Source organism: Haliotis rubra, unplaced genomic scaffold (assembly GCF_003918875.1).
Source record: "Haliotis rubra isolate DU_JTF1 unplaced genomic scaffold, ASM391887v1 Scf762, whole genome shotgun sequence".
Taxonomy (NCBI): Eukaryota; Metazoa; Mollusca; class Gastropoda; order Lepetellida; family Haliotidae; genus Haliotis; species Haliotis rubra.
The window spans coordinates 138,694-156,542 of record NW_025767482.1 but is presented as its reverse complement, the minus strand read 5'-3'; the positions used below and the strand labels follow the sequence as shown (position 1 = coordinate 156,542).

The following is a 17,849-nucleotide window of genomic DNA, read 5'->3' as shown; positions in this document are numbered from 1 at the left end:
TTGCCTAGTTGTCGTAGCAGCCGGATAGGGGGATATATATCAACACAATAAACACTTGGCCGAATTCTCTTGGAAGGTAATATGGTCGGAACGACACAGATAGTAATTCCAAATCAAGTGTCATTACAGTCATTCTCATGGTCCAATTATTGCACTAGTTTCGATACACAACATACATACTCCTCCGCCCTGTGATTTTCCGTTTTAATCTTTCTGTCTATCCAACTGTAACGGGGATCTGAACACATCGATATGAAGAACATCATTATCAATATCAGGTGTTAACCATTTCTCTGGTAAACAAATCATACCACTGTCCCCATATTGGTACAGCGGACATTAGCTGTGAGTTCATCGGATTTGTTCTTTAGAGATCGCACATTTGACATCAGTATACTGGGGAGTGGTGGCCGGGATTTACAGGCGCGTACACCATATGTATATGTCCCTTCTTACAAGTTAAAGCCAGTCACTGATGAATATCGAGAGTATGACAAGAGAAAGTCTCTAGTGTCCACAATATCCAGTCTGCCATGTTGGCTTGGGTTTGAGTGAGCACTGAGAATCCAACAATATAATACAGTATGTAATTTGACAGCAAGACTAGGTGAATTAACAAAAATATTTGGTTTGTGTTGAATGAAATGTTCGTTGTAGAATACATCCTCACGTAAACTCACACATACAGGCAACATAAAACACAATAAATTGCAAAAAGTTGTAAACTTGTAACTATTACATAACGCTGAACAAAGGCCAAGTAAAATCGTATTTTCCATGGACATAACAAAACTGTTATTTCGTGTATTGTGCCCTGTCGAAACTATATCGTATTGTTGGAGGTGAAAAAGAACGAGGTGTAAACGAAAATAGACGTATGTACAGGAACCTTGCAATCAAACATCACTAGACATGATAATTCAATTGTTGTTCCTGTTATGCTACCTGTTATTCAACTAAGCCGGAAATAAGCTGTGCACAGATGTTTTGGTCCAATGTACCGGTGATTCAGTTAAAACGATCTGGTAACATAACATCACAGAATTTCTATTCCATTATCAGAATAATTTATATCTTAAGCAGTTATTTTTACAGAGATATCATATATTGCTATCGTATAAGTATAATGCATGTTTTCTCTAACATATTTAACATAATAATTAACATAGGCTAAGCTTTTTGGGTTACCTGGCTGGATACATTTTGCGTAGGAGACAGTTTGACAAGTCACCGCTGACTTCACGCTGACTTTACTTTGATTGTAAACACAAAATGTTGGCAATTAATTGTCAAATATGACTTCAATAAGTCAATAGCGTGGGTCTTGTGGTCCATGGATGACGAGGCTGTAATCTGTTTGCGATTGCTGAGAAAAAAGTGAAATTGGTGCTATCGCGGTAAGAGCAAAAAACGGACCCTCACGAATGTGGTAAGCGGAAGTTGTATGAAATAAGGTAATGCCATTTCACTCACGGTTTCTCCGTTGTTACTGCAAACAGTTTTAATGAATGAAAATGGGATTGCATTTAATCCGCATTTAATGTACCCCGCGCAATAACGCGGTGTGTTGCATCACAGCAAACATTGTAAGTATTCGGCTGATTGCATGTCTTTATGATAAAGTTGTCTTTTATCAGTTATTACGATGTTTCACTGTTCGTCTGATTATTATTGAGAAAACCCTGCATGTTTTCAGCATCTGAAAACCATGGATATGTACGATAAACACTGTTGATTGCAAACCGCACTGAATTTCACTAGTTAACAACGTGATTAACCACAGCTCAACAGCGGATTTGTTGATGTACTGTTTTCGATAATGTGAAGATGTGTGATCCCTGGGCAACATTTTTATTGGAGCCATGGATTACCCCGTGGTTTAACCGAATCCGCGGTATCTCGAAGAATGTTATTTCGAGGGATGACTGTACATCTAGATTCTTAGAATGACCCATATGTTAAGGTAAGGACTATTACTGAAACTGGAATCGCAACCAATTAGTTAAGTAAGGACTATTACGTAACAGAGTTTATATCTCTCAAGCTCTGACTTATCAAGTAAGACAGGTAGGCGTGGACTCTGCTGGTGGTAATGGGTCAGATGCCTAGCGTCTACAAGTCAGCATGATTAGCGTGAGTTTCTCAATGTCTGGCTGGATTCGTTAGCTGTGTGAGCACTACAAGCGGACTGAACTGGTGAATGCCTGATACATCCTCTGTAGCAATATCTTGTAGATAGTGGGTAGCAAACACTGTGTCAGATTTCCACAAGCAGCCTTCGATGATGGATGATAATGAGCAATTCCCATGTAGCACTAATGCTCTAACTTCGTGTGGGTTAGATCTTGGTGGAGCTAGGCCTGCTGCTTTGTAGGCTCTTAATATGACAGCTCTGATCCCGAAAGTAATTGTGGTTCGAGAAACCTCAATAGTCATGGCGGATGATAATGGAAAGAAGAGACGTTTGAACTTTCTCCTTCTCGTAGCAGACCGTTGTAATTAGATTTTTACAAGGCTCTGAATGGGCATAGGGACAAGTCCTCTGTGTCTCGATGTCCAAGGACTGACCACAGTGCTGGTACATGAAATTGACGATCTGGTTGACCAGGTAGTTGATTCTTAGCTATTAAGTCCCATCTTAGTCCCAGGTGAACTGCAGCATGTTCTCCTGTGTCTGTTCTGGAACTTTGGTGAGTTTAACTCCCGAGTTCATTGTGATGACTGAGCTGATCGCCGCCAGGTAAGTTGAAAGTGTCGATCCTTTCACAAGTCTGGTTGACCTCAGATCGCACAGATATTCTGCTACTTGAGGATGTGTAGCTTTCACAGCTGAGAATCCTTTACATGTAGTAAACTGATCAAAGTTTTTCCATTAATCATCATTGAACGTCTCAAGGCCAGTGTAACTGCCTTTGCAGCTCTAGAAGAATTTTCTGATTTCCTCAGACAGTGTGAGTGAGTGAGTGAGTTTAGTTTTACACCGCACTCAGCAATATTCCAGCTATATGGCAGCGGTCTGTAAATAAACGAGTCTGGACCAGACAATCCAGTGATCAACAACATGAGCATCGATCTGCGCAATTGGGAACAAATGACATGTGTCAACCAAGTCAGCGAGCCTGACCACCCGATCCTGTTAGTTGCCTCTTACGACAAGCATAGGTTACTGAAGGCCAATATTCTAACCTGGACCTTCACGGGTCTCCTCAGTCATTGTGTAATACACTCCATGCGTGTAGCTGGAGCCCTGTCGGCTTGCCGTCAGGTTGTTTTGGGTGAGGATGTATCAGTAGATTGGGCCAATCTGGTAGACTCAGCGTTGGTTCTGTGCTGACGTGAAGTGGCACAACAGTTTATGCCAATTTCTTATCAGTTGAGGTTCGTTCAAAGTGGTGTGTAGACAACTTTGTATGCTTTCCCACCGATCCTCTAGAACTACTATGTGATTCTCTCTGGTGAGGAATTTGATTCCAAGGAATTCTAGTTCCTCTGATGGATGTAGTTCCGAGTTCATCCGATTGACTAACCATCCCAGTTGAGTTAGTAATTGCATAGTCGACTAGCTGTTGTCTGAGTTGATTTGCTGATTGATGCGCCTGAATGTCCTTGTCTAGGTAGAAGATGCTGCAAACCCCTTTCTGATGTAGAAACACCACTATGAGTTTTGTCACACATGTAAATAGCCACAGGGTCGAGGAAATTCCAAAGGGTAGTTCCCTCCGCTGGTAGTGTTTTCCTTGGTATAGGAATCGTAGATATTTCTTCGAGTCCGGATGTATAGGGATGTGCAGATAGGCATATTGCAGATCTATGCTGGCTAAATAATCATTGGGTGTTATCAGATGTCTCAGCTGTGGTAGATGAAGCATCTTGAATTTCTCTGGTATTTGGTAGATAGTCTAGGTTGAAGCGCTTCATATTGTTGGTAGATAGTCTAGGTTGAAGCGCTTCATATTGTTGGTAGATAGTCTAGGTTGAAGCACTTCATATTGTTGGTAGATAGTCTAGGTTGAAGCACTTCATATTGTTGGTAGATAGTCTAGGTTGAAGCGCTTCATATTGTTGGTAGATAGTCTAGGTTGAAACGCTTCATATTGTTGGTAGATAGTCTAGGTTGAAACGCTTCATATTGTTGGTAGATAGTCTAGGTTGAAACGCTTCATATTGTAAATGAAGCGGAACTTCTCTTTGGAGTTCTTTTGGATACTAGGAAGACTGGAAGACTGTTGATCTAGAAGCTCTATTGCGTTCTTTGTCAGTAGTGATTTGTTGACTTCTGTCAGTTTGATGCATTGCAGATGTTTGATAAGCATTTAGAAGTTGGTAGGGTAATACAAGACACTTGATATGGATGTGCAATTTCTTTATTATTCACACACCACGTTTCTGTGCTAATACTTGCCCCTTCATCGGGTAAATGATGAAGAAGTTGCACATCCATATCAAGTGTCTTGTATTGATGTGTTGCAGTTCTGGGTAAAAATGCACCTGTGGTGTGACAGTGAGAGGTGGCATCGCCTTGAGCTGAATTTTGTAGCCTTCGCGTAACACCTGAATGACGTAGTTGTCTTGCAGAATTCTCCAGTTTTCCAAGTAGTAACCTAGGCATCCCCCCACTGTTGAGGGTTCTACCGGAATGACTGAGGGAGGGACAACCAAGTTGGTCAGAACCTGATTTTCACTGATAAGAGGAGCGGGAGCTTCCTGATGAGTGGCCTCTCCTGGAGATTCTCTTGAGTTGTCATATAGACGACAAAAAGTGGTTGATTTGCCTCCTCGAAGACCTGAAGCTTTCTTGTCCTTGGCCTTTTGTATGCCTGGGCATTTCGAGCGAAATTCTCCCTGGCATGACAATTGTTGATACATACATCGTCTGCATGGATCTGATGAGCATCTGATCTCTGTTGTCCTGGCATACTTCCCGCGATGCTGGTCTTATGCCACCATCAAACAATGTGGATGCTGGCATACTTCCCGCGATGCTGGTCTTATGGCCATCAAACAATGTGGATGCTGGCATACTTCCTGCGATGTTGGTCTTATGGCACCATCAAACAATGTGGATGCTGGCATACTTCCCGCGATGCTGGTCTTATGGCACCATCAAACAATGTGGATGCTGGCATACTTCCCGCGATGCCAGTCTTATGCCACCATCAAACAATGTGGATGCTGGCATACTTCCCGCGTGGATGCTGGATGCTGTTCTGATGCCACCATCAAACAATGTGGATGCTGGCATACTTCCCCCACGATGCTGGTTCTTATGCCACCATCAAACAATGTGGATGCTGGCATACTTCCCATGATGCTGGTCTTATGCCACCATCAAACAATGTGGATGCTGGCATACTTCCCGCGATGCTGGTCTTATGCCACCATCAAACAATGTGGATGCTGGCATACTTCCCGCGATGCTGTTCTTATGCCACCATCAAACAATGTGGATGCTGGCATACTTCCCGCGATGCTGGTCTTATGCCACCATCAAACAATGTGGATGCTGGCATACTTCCCGCGATGCTGGTCTTATGCCACCATCAAACAATGTGGATGCTGGCATACTTCCCGCGATGCTGGTCTTATGCCACCATCAAACAATGTGGATGCTGGCATACTTGCCACCATCCGCGATGCTGGTCTTATGCCACCATCAAACAATGTGGATGCTGGCATACTTCCCGCGATGCTGTTCTGATGCCACCATCAAACAATGTGGATGCTGGCATACTTCCCGTGATGCTGTTCTGATGCCACCATCAAACAATGTGGATGCTGGCATACTTGCCCTTCCCGCGATGCTGTTCTTATGCCACCATCAAACAATGTGGATGCTGGCATACTTCCCGCGATGCTAGTCTTATGCCACCATCAAACAATGTGGATGCTGGCATACTTCCCGCGATGCTGTTCTGATGCCACCATCAAACAATGTGGATGCTGGCATACTTCCCGCGATGCTGGTCTTATGCCACCATCAAACAAAGTGGATGCTGGCATACTTCCCGCTGATGCTGGTCTTATGCCACCATCAAACAATGTGGATGCTGGCATACTTACGATGCATACCACCACCATCAAACTGGATGCTGGCATACTGATGCCACCATCAAACAATGTGGATGCTGGCATACTTCAATGTGATGCTGGTCTTATGCCACCATCAAACAATGTGGATGCTGGCATACTTCCCGCTGATGCTGGTCTTATGCCACCATCAAACAATGTGGATGCTGGCATACTTCCCAAACAATGTGGATGCTGGTCTTATGCCACCATCAAACAATGTGGATGCTGGCATACTTCCAGCGATGCTGGTCTTATGCCACCATCAAACAATGTGGATGCTGGCATACTTCCCCGCGATGCTGGTCTTATGCCACCATCAAACAATGTGGATGCTGGCATACTTCCCGCGATGCTGGTCTTATGCCACCATCAAACAATGTGGATGCTGGCATACTTCCCGCGATGATGCATGGTCTTATGCCACCATCAAAACAATGTGGATGCTGGCATACTTCCCGCGATGCTGTTCTGATGCCACCATCAAACAATGTGGATGCTGGCATACTTCCCGCGATGCTGGTCTTATGCCACCATCAAACAATGTGGATGCTGGCATACTTCCCGCGATGCTGGTCTTATGCCACCATCAAACAATGTGGATGCTGGCATACCACCCCAATGCGGATGCTGTTCTTGATGCCACCATCAAACAATGTGGATGCTGGCATACTTCCCTTGATGCTGGTCTTATGCCACCATCAAACAATGTGGATGCTGGCATACTTCCCGCGATGCTGTTCTTATGCCACCATCAAACAATGTGGATGCTGGCATACTTCCCGCGATGCTGGTCTTATGCCACCATCAAACAATGTGGATGCTGGCATACTTCTGATGCCACCAGCGATGCTGGTCTTATGCCACCATCAAACAATGTGGATGCTGGCATACTTCCCGCGATGCTGGTCTTATGCCACCATCAAACAATGTGGATGCTGGCATACTTCCCGCGATGCTGGTCTTATGCCACCATCAAACAATGTGGATGCTGGCATACTTCCCGCGATGCTGTTCTGATGCCACCATCAAACAATGTGGATGCTGGCATACTTCCCGCGATGCTGGTCTTATGGCACCATCAAACAATGTGGATGCTGGCATACTTCCCGCGATGCTGGTCTTATGCCACCATCAAACAATGTGGATGCTGGCATACTTCCCGCGATGCTGGTCTTATGCCACCATCAAACAATGTGGATGCTGGCATACTTCCCGCGATGCTGGTCTTATGCCACCATCAAACAATGTGGATGCTGGCATACTTCCCGCGATGCTGTTCTGATGCCACCATCAAACAATGTGGATGCTGGCATACTTCCCGCGATGCTGTTCTTATGCCACCATCAAACAATGTGGATGCTGGCATACTTCCCGCGATGCTGTTCTGATGCCACCATCAAACAATGTGGATGCTGGCATACTTCCCGCGATGCTGGTCTTATGCCACCATCAAACAATGTGGATGCTGGCATACTTCCCGCGATGCTGGTCTTATGCCACCATCAAACAATGTGGATGCTGGCATACTTCCCTTATGCCACCATCAAACAATGATGCTGGTTCTTATGCCACCATCAAACAATGTGGATGCTGGCATACTTCCCGCCGATGCTGGTCTTATGCCACCATCAAACAATGTGGATGCTGGCATACTTCCTGATGCTGCATGATGCTGTTCTTGATCTTATGCCACCATCAAACAATGTGGATGCTGGCATACTTCCCGCAAACGATGCTGGTCTTATGCCACCATCAAACAATGTGGATGCTGGCATACTTCGATGCTGTTCGCGATGCTGGTCTTATGCCACCATCAAACAATGTGGATGCTGGCATACTTCCCGCGATGCTGTTCTTATGCCACCATCAAACAATGTGGATGCTGGCATACTTCCATGATGATGCTGTTCTTATGCCACCATCAAACAATGTGGATGCTGGCATACTTCCCGCGATGCTGTTCTGATGCCACCATCAAACAATGTGGATGCTGGCATACTTCCCGCGATGCTGTTCTGATGCCACCATCAAACAATGTGGATGCTGGCATACTTCCGATGCTGTTCTGATGCCACCATCAAACAATGTTCTGATGCCACTTCCCCGCGATCAAACAATGTGGATGCTGGCATACTTCCCTTGATGCTGGTCTTATGCCACCATCAAACAATGTGGATGCTGGCATACTTCCCTTGATGCTGGTCTTATGCCACCATCAAACAATGTGGATGCTGGCATACTTCCCGCGATGCTGTTCTTATGCCACCATCAAACAATGTGGATGCTGGCATACTTCCGCTGATGCTGGTCTTATGCCACCATCAAACAATGTGGATGCTGGCATACTTCCCGCGATGATGTTGGTCTTATGCCACCATCAAACAATGTGGATGCTGGCATACTTCCAGCGATGCTGGTCTTATGCCACCATCAAACAATGTGGATGCTGGCATACTTCCCAGCGATGCTGGTCTTATGCCACCATCAAACAATGTGGATGCTGATGCTGGTCTTATGCCACCATCAAACAATGTGGATGCTGGCATACTTCCCGCGATGCTGTTCTTATGCCACCATCAAACAATGTGGATGCTGGCATACTTCCCATGCTGGTGATGCTGGATCTTATGCCACCATCAAACAATGTGGATGCTGGCATACTTCCCCGCGATGCTGGTCTTATGCCACCATCAAACAATGTGGATGCTGGCATACTTCCCGCGCGATGCTGTTCTTATGCCACCATCAAACAATGTGGATGCTGGCATACTTCCGCGCGATGCTGGTCTGATGCCACCATCAAACAATGTGGATGCTGGCATACTTCCCGTTGGTCTTGATGCCACCATGATGCTCTTATGGTCTTATGCCACCATCAAACAATGTGGATGTGGATGCTGGCATACTCAAACAATGTGGATACTTCCAGCGATGCTGGTCTTATGCCACCATCAAACAATGTGGATGCTGGCATACTTCCCGCGATGCTGGTCTTATGCCACCATCAAACAATGTGGATGCTGGCATACTTCCCGCGATGCTGGTCTTATGCCACCATCAAACAATGTGGATGCTGGCATACTTCCCGCGATGACTTGTCTTATGCCACCATCAAACAATGTGGATGCTGGCATACTTCCCACGATGCTGTCCTTATGTCACCATCAAACAATGTGGATGCTGCCCGTGGTTGACGTAAGAGGGTCTTAATGTGATATTCTGGCCAACTGCAGGATGAAAGGAGTCCTTGTCGATGAAGTAAAGTCAATCCGTCGATGTAGATGCCAGGTGATTGGACATAAACTCCTGATCTTTCTTTTGAGTGACGAGTGCTGATAATATCATTCTCTCTGTCTCTTTTGGGGGGTTCTGGAAGTTGTTGATTTGGGCTTAGTTGATAGCTCTAGATCTGGCTAGTCCGAAGAACATATGCCTAGTAGTAGTATCTAGGTTCGCCAACTTCCTATCCTCTACTATGTAGATGTGAGACTTGGGAGTTGTTGATGAGATGAAAATCGTCGCGCTGAAGAATGGTTCCATACTATGTAATGGAAATTGTCTTGCATTAAATGCTGGCGTATGTTAACCTTGACGTCTAGTAGCATTTGAGAATGCTGACTGGAGGTTCGATGAAACCTGAGATATCGGCTTTATAGGTGGGATTGTCAGCGATATGATATGTCCAGTTGTGAGTTGGCAAAGATATCGGTATGCCATCAGCCAAGACAATACTTCAGAGTCTGGGTATATAGTTGAATCATCTGGTTAATGGACGTTCGTATCTGAAGCTGGTGCTTCCTCGTGGACAGACTAAGTGATAGATGCCGTAGGTGTAGGTTGAGTAATCGATTGTTGATTCTCTGACGACCTTTGTTGCTAGCCAAGACTACTTAGCACGTAATGCTAGCCACAAAATCTTGATCCACAGCTTGGTTCATCGAATTCGAAGGGTTCATGCAAGATTGCAATGTATTTCGCTGATGATTACGATGAGATGACGATCTCCATTGTTGAGAGTACTCTTCCTCATATGATAATTCTCTTTCCGTCTGTAAAGCCACAGTCGACTGATTTGCGGACCCTTTCGTGAAATGTGTGAATACGGTAGTAGAATACGGTAGTCATGGTGAAGTGCGCTGATTATCATTAGTAGGGTTCGCCGACCCTGATGTCGTAGACGACGATCAGCAATGAGACGAATGTACTAGTAGATGTAGTCTGTGATGTCATCAAGATGATCTGAGGTTCTTGAACCGATGGTGATCTGTCGAGACATAACAAGGCGTTCTCGAACCTTGTAGGGGCATTCGACGATCTCTCTGATCTAGTAGATGGAGTAGATGACATAGATCTCGCAGATGTAGATTTCTTAGATAATCTAGACGCTCTCTTTTTCTTCACCAACCACTGTAGTTCAAGTCTCTTCCTTATGAGGTGACTTCCTCAAAGAAGTAGATTGCGTGGATGTCTCTGTAAGAGCGACAGAGATGGGGAATTCTCCATAGTGCGCTGTGACATCTCACTCTCCGTAGCCTGAGAATCACCCCTCACAACTGCTGCCTTGTTGATACGTTTTCCTTTATCTGATACCTTGGGTAAATATTTATTAAACAAATCTGTTGATAAATGAGCACAATATTTGAGCACGACTGAAGGCAGCAAGAGAGGCAAACAGGGCATGGATTGGCTGCAGACAGACGAAATCTGCACTGTTAGCATGCCACCATTTGTAAACACCCACCTGCAACGGAGTGTAAATACACAGATTTTAGTGAAAATATACATGATATAATACATTGTGATGAATCTAAATACAATTCCGGCCACTAATTTAGATTATAAGGCCGAAAACATAAGGATATGTGCCACAAAGACGACCCATAAGACCGCCCGACCGTCAGCTATGGCGATGAAGGAGAGAGTGATGAGAGCTGGGCTCAGGTCATGTTGGACCGTTTTGGTGGGAATAAGGGGGTAACTCTGAATGAATGATTGTACGATCGCTTCAGGGAATTGAATAGGATTCAAGTTTCCACTTAACATGTGAGGTGAAATTGGGTTTAACGTCGTGCTTGAGAATATTTTGCTCACATGACGACGTGCATGCATGTGTACGTGTATGTGCGGCTGCTTGTACTAGCCCAGACTTAAGCTGGTTTTATAGTGCTAGCCCACTGAGATACCATGCCGCAGTGAAGCATGAATACCCCACTCAGACACATTATACTGACTCCGAGCCGACCAGTCCTTGTTGTACCCATTAATGCCAAGCGCCAGGCAGGGACCAACAAGTACCATATTTTAACATCTTTTAGTATGACGTGGTCGGGGATCGAACCCACGACCTTCCGCTCTCCGGGCGGAAGCTCTAACCACTACACCACGGAGGCAGTCTTTCCACTTAACAGTCGAAGGGAGATAAGCAATAAGCATGAGTCAGGATAAGAACACTGTACATGGGGTTAGAGTGAACTGTATTTCTTAAATAAAGTGAAACTGAGTATTGTAAATAGCCAGTAATGATAATAGAGGAGTCAGGTGTCTCTGACATTGTCTGGATAAATACAAATGATAATTGTATAAGTGGGACCTAAGATGGCAGCCTTTCCACCTGCATGTGCAAAATGGTTATTTTAAGTTGACAGAAGGCCCATATGATCTATGCTGATCTTGTTAAGTATTTTGGTGTAACGAGAACTCTAAGTGTTCCAAGTGGTCTCAGTGATGTAACAGCTTATTGAACATGGAGAAAACCATTCCAGAACACACACAATTCAGTAAAATTTATAACTGATATTTGTTACATTTATAACTGATATTTGTTACATTTATAACTGCCTGGGAAACCTTAACAGAATTTCTAAAAGACAGCTGATCTCTGTACCCATGTGTAATTATGTGGTGAAAGAGAGCACTGTTTTCAAAGCACTCTTGCCATCATGGTAGAATGGATATATACCTGCTGCATTTTGAAATTTGATGTATTCCCAATGTGGAGAAGATACTGTTATTTATACATCTGACACATCGCCTTCAAGCTAATTACTAACAATGAAAATTCTTGTTTGAAGTTTAACTCCCTTTTGACTCACATCTTTGCAGTGTATGGTGCTGTGGTTTTGCTGTGCCTCAGCTGCTTGTCGAGACTCCTTTGTAAACTCGTGGTGACTGGTGGACCGTCGATGTGTCTTCCAGAATGGCTTGCTGACTTTCTTCTCCTTGGCATCTGCAATCTGGGGATGTAGATGCTTGTTTGGGGAGCTGGGTGTTGACGTGAGAACCAGCTGCTTCAAGGCCACAACTTCAGCCTGCAGTACTTCAATCTTAAACACAACATTTCCATCTTTCAACATTGGGAACAACTTCAACCTGCAGTACTTCAATCTTAAACACAACATTGCCATCTTGCAATATTTGGAACAACTTCACACAAGAGTATTTTGTCTTAAACACAACATTCCCATCTAGGTACATTTGGAACAACTTCAAGCTAGGGTATTTTGTCTTATACACAACACTGTCAACCTGCAACATATGGGAACCACCCCAGTGTACAGTACTTCAGTCTTAAACACAACACCACTTCATATTGGGAACAACTTCAACCTGAAACACAACAGAACTTCAATCTGCTGAAACAAAACATTGCCATCTTACAACTTTGGGAACAACTTCAGCCTGCAGAACTTCAATCTTAAACACAACACTGCCATCCTAAAACACTGGGAACAACTTCAGCCTGCAGAACAGTACTTCACAACATTGAAACACAACTTTGGGAACAACTTCAGCCTGCAGTACTTCAATCTTAAACACAACATTGGGAACAACTTCAGCCTGCTGAACTTCAATCTTAAACACAACATTGCCATCTTGCAATATTTGGAACAACTTCACACAAAGAGTATTTTGTCTGAAACACAACATTCCATCATACAACTTGGAACAAGGTACATTTGCCAACAACTTCAGCCTACAGTACTTCTTATTCACTGCCCAACCACAACACATGGGAACCACTTCAGCCTACAGTACTTCAGTCTGAAACACAACATTGGGAACCACTTCAGCCTACAGTACTTCAGTCTGAAACACAACACTTCAGTCTTGGGAACCACTTCAGCCTACAGTACTTCAGTCTGAAACACAACATTGGGAACCACTTCAGCCTACAGTACTTCAGTCTGAAACACAACATTGGGAACCACTTCAGCTACAGTACTACTTCAGTCTGAAACACAACATTGGGAACCACTTCAGCCTACAGTACTTCAGTCTGAAACACAACATTGGGAACCACTTCAGCCTACAGTACTTCAGTCTGAAACACAACATTGGGAACCACTTCAGCCTACAGTACTTCAGTCTGAAACACAACTGGGAAACACACTTCAGCCTGAAACACAACTTGGGAAACACAACTTGGGAACCTACAGTACTTCAGCCTGAAACACAACATTGGGAACCACTTCAGCCTACAGTACTTCAGTCTGAAACACAACATTGGGAACCACTTCAGCCTACAGTACTTCAGTCTGAAACACAACATTGGGAACCACTTCAGCCTACAGTACTTCAGTCTGAAACACAACATTGGGAACCACTTCAGCCTACAGTACTTCAGTCTGAAACACAACATTGGGAACCACTTCAGCCTACAGTACTTCAGTCTGAAACACAACATTGGGAACCACTTCAGCCTACAGTACTTCAGTCTGAAACACAACATTGGGAACCACTTCAGCCTACAGTACTTCAGTCTGAAACACAACATTGGGAACCACTTCAGCCTACAGTACTTCAGTCTGAAACACAACATTGGGAACCACTTCAGCCTACAGTACTTCAGCCTGAAACACAACATTGGGAACCACTTCAGCCTACAGTACTTCAGCCTGAAACACAGCGTCTGGGTTAGAACTGGTATTCAGCATCCCATGCTGTTTGGAAGAGATGACGGATGGGGTGGTCAGGCTCGCTGTCTTGGCTGACACATGTCATCATATCCCAAATGCGAAGATCTGTGCACATGATATTGATCACTGGATTATCTGGTCCACCACATAGCTGGAATATTGCTGAGTGTGGTATTGAACAAACAACACAGCAAGTGACTTTAACTTATAAATTCTTGCATGTAAACTTAAGAATAATAGACTGGGCAATAACATTTAACATTCCTCTTTCAGCACAAACCTTTTGATTTGACTCAGCTAGCAGCTTCTCTGTATGCATCCTCTTCACGTTGGCCTCTTGAACCATTTTGTTGGCTTCCTGGTCAAAGAAAGAGGCACAGGTATATCTCTTGCTTTCACATGTGTGATGTGTACTGATATATCACATCTCCAGCTATTACATGTTGGATGTAACACTGATATATCACATCTCCAGCTATTACATGTGTGATGTACACTGATATATCACATCTCCAGCTATTACATGTGTGATGTACACTGATATATCACATCTCCAGCTATTACATGTGTGATGTACACTGATATATCACATCTCCAGCTATTACATGTGTGATGAACACTGATATATCACATCTCCAGCTATTACATGTGTGATGTACACTGATATATCACATCTCCAGCTATTACATGTGTGATGTATCTCCACTGATATATCACATCATCCAGCTATTACATGTGTGATGTACACTGATATATCACATCTCCAGCTATTACATGTGTGATGTACACTGATATATCACATCTCCAGCTATTACATGTGTGATGTACACTGATATATCACATCTCCAGCTATTACATGTGTGATGTGTACTGATATATCACATCTCCAGCTATTACATGTGTGATGTACACTGATATATCACATCTCCAGCTATTACATGTGTGATGTACACTGATATATCACATCTTCAGCTATTACATGTGTGATGTACACTGATATATGACATCTTCAGCTATTACATGTTGGATGTGTACTGATATATGACATCTCCAGCTATTAAATGTGTGATGTGTACTGATATATCACATCTCCAGCTATTACATGTGTGATGTGTACTGATATATGACATCTCCAGCTATTACATGTGTGATGTGTACTGATATATGACATCTCCAGCTATTACATGTGTGATGTACACTGATATATGACATCTCCAGCTATTCACATGTGTGATGTGTACTGATATATGACATCTCCAGCTATTACATGTGTGATGTACACTGATATATGACATCTCCAGCTATTACATGTGTGATGTACACTGATATATCACATCTCCAGCTATTACATGTGTGATGTGTATCATAACATCAACTAGAGTGAGTGAGTTTACTTTTACGCCGCACTCAGCAATATTCCAGCTATATGGTGGTGGTCTGTAAATAATCGAGTCTGGACCAGACAATCCAGTGATCAACACCATGAGCATCGATCTGCGCAATTGGGAACCAATGACATGTGTCAACCAAGGCAAGAAAGCCTGACCAACCGATCCCGTTTGTCGCTTCTTACGTCAAGCATAGTCGCCTTTTGTGGCAAGCATGGGTTGCTGAAGACCTATTCTACCCCGGATCTTCACGGGTCACATCAAGTAGAACCCACCTCAAACAAAGATGCTGTCAGATCATCAAGCTCTTCTTCCATCTGGTCCCGAACCTTGGACAGCTTCTCACATTCTTCATCTCTCAGACGCAGGTCCTAAAAAACAAAGACAGGTGGCTGAAAAGGTCTCGACCTAACTACAAAGTGGCTGTAGAAAACCCATAACAGTTTGCATGCAAAAAGTACATGTATTTTGGGGATAAAAATGATATTTTATAGTTATCCTGACTCTTATTTATTTGATTCTCTCTCCTATTGCCCGAAACGTAGTGGGAACCTCTGTGTTCTTGCTCCCAAGAACAGTAAAACATCTCACCCAAACTCGCCTCCTCCCGCACATGCGCACCAGCAACCCACTTGGTGATCTCATCACTCTCTCCATTTTGAGCCAATTTGCTGCTGTTTGCCAACATTAGTGTAGCATGGGTATTGCTGGGTAAGTGCTGTGTCTATCAGTCAGGATAAGTTTAAAATATCATGTTTATCCAAAAAATTCATATTTTCCTTATCCAGACACATATTTATTTCCTTGCATGTCAGTAGGCAGTGGGTCAGCACCTAATTTTGGATACATCCTTACTGTTCCATCAACAGTGAGCTCTTCAATCCTCTTGATGTAGATGAGCAGGGTACCACCTTCTCTTTTCCCAAAAGAAGTAAATCTTAGGATTTTGTGTATTTCAAAGATGTGTGTAGCATTCGATTCCTGTCTGTCTTTGTTCAGTCTCTGTGTTAAGAATAGCTCGTAAATTTAACTAGACTATATCACTCGTGGTCTGATTTATCTTGTAAAACAGGTGGCCATGGGCTCTCAGTCAGTGGTTATGATTAGTAACCCAACTTCAACGAACCAACATGATTATTGATACAGTGAAGCCTCGTTAATCCGGACGGTTGTGTTTCTCAGCAAATTCGTCCAGATTGCAAATCGTCCGGACTAAGAATCAAGACCCAAGTTGAAGCAACTTCCCTTACTATTACAAAAGCGACACGACTCTGGATTATTCCTCCATCCATCGATTGAATATGAGACATAGTATTTGGTCACATTTAAGCACACTTGTGACTTGCAGCGTTAATCGAGAAGCAAAATCACTTTAAGTGACTTGCTGTCTGTCAAAGTACATTAACCAATTTGAGGCCAGCTCACTTGCCATCCACGCCTTTGTATTGTGGTGCCAATCAAACTATAAATGTACAGCATCATCAGTCGGGAGCTTTTAATGTCTAAGTAAAACAACAACCCTTAATAGACATTTATCAAAAGTTAACAAGAGTTCATCTTGTCAACTCCATGACACCGAGTGTTTATTGTTTGAGGCCAGTTAAGTAAACATCGTCGGGAGGTGTTATTACGGTTCGTGAACACGACTTACAGCGTCTGGACTGTGAAGGAATTTACTGTTTATTTTACTGATTGGTTACAGCTACTTTCCGTCCAGATCCGAAAACCAAATTTTGGATTATCGAGGCAAATTAAATAGGCATAGATTGGTAACAAGCTGAAATCGTCCAGGAGGCGAGACATCCGGATTATCGGGGTCCGGACTAACGGGGCTTCACTGTATATGCTTGTCTTCTCGCCAGCACTGTCAGTTGTTGCGCTACAACCAAGTGACCATTTGATGTATTCCGGTGACTTCTTCCGTGGCAAAGTCCCTAAGATAGTGGTTAGCGAGAGGGAAATGAATCAGTCAAGTCAAGGGCTCAACATTTGCCAGAACAGGACTCAGCAGGAAGGGTCAAGAACTACATTAAGGAACATAACGGTAATACAGGAGATGTGATAGGTGGAACTGGTGATCAGGACTATAGGCCAACACAACCATCACATCAGCAGCAACCTGAAGTGAACAGTCATACAGGAGATGTGATAGGTGGAACTGGTGATCAGGACTATAGGCCAACACAACCGTCGCATCAGCAGCAACCTGAAGTGAACAGTCATACAGGAGATGTGATAGGTGGAACTGGTGATCAGGACTATAGGCCAACACAACCGTCACATCAGCAGCAACCTGAAGTGAACAGTCATACAGGAGATGTGATAGGTGGAACTGGTGATCAGGACTATAGGCCAACACAACCATCACATCAGCAGCAACCTGAAGTGAACAGTCATACAGGAGATGTGATAGGTGGAACTGGTGATCAGGACTATAGGCCAACACAACCGTCACATCAGCAGCAACCTGAAGTGA

The 17,849-nt window shown here is 43.8% G+C and overlaps 1 protein-coding gene across 1 annotated transcript in view; it reads right to left on the bottom strand.

The window, feature by feature from the left end:
- Positions 1-17,849, bottom strand: part of LOC124260425 (rab-3A-interacting protein-like) — a 67,439-nt gene that overhangs the window by 24,384 nt on the left and 25,206 nt on the right. Inside the window, exons 4-6 of the mRNA XM_046694737.1 lie at positions 15,649-15,744; positions 14,266-14,343; positions 12,162-12,392 (exon numbers count right to left, since the gene is read on the bottom strand). Coding sequence (XP_046550693.1) covers positions 12,162-12,392; positions 14,266-14,343; positions 15,649-15,744 — 405 coding nt within the window. The remainder of the gene's footprint in view (positions 1-12,161; positions 12,393-14,265; positions 14,344-15,648; positions 15,745-17,849) is intronic.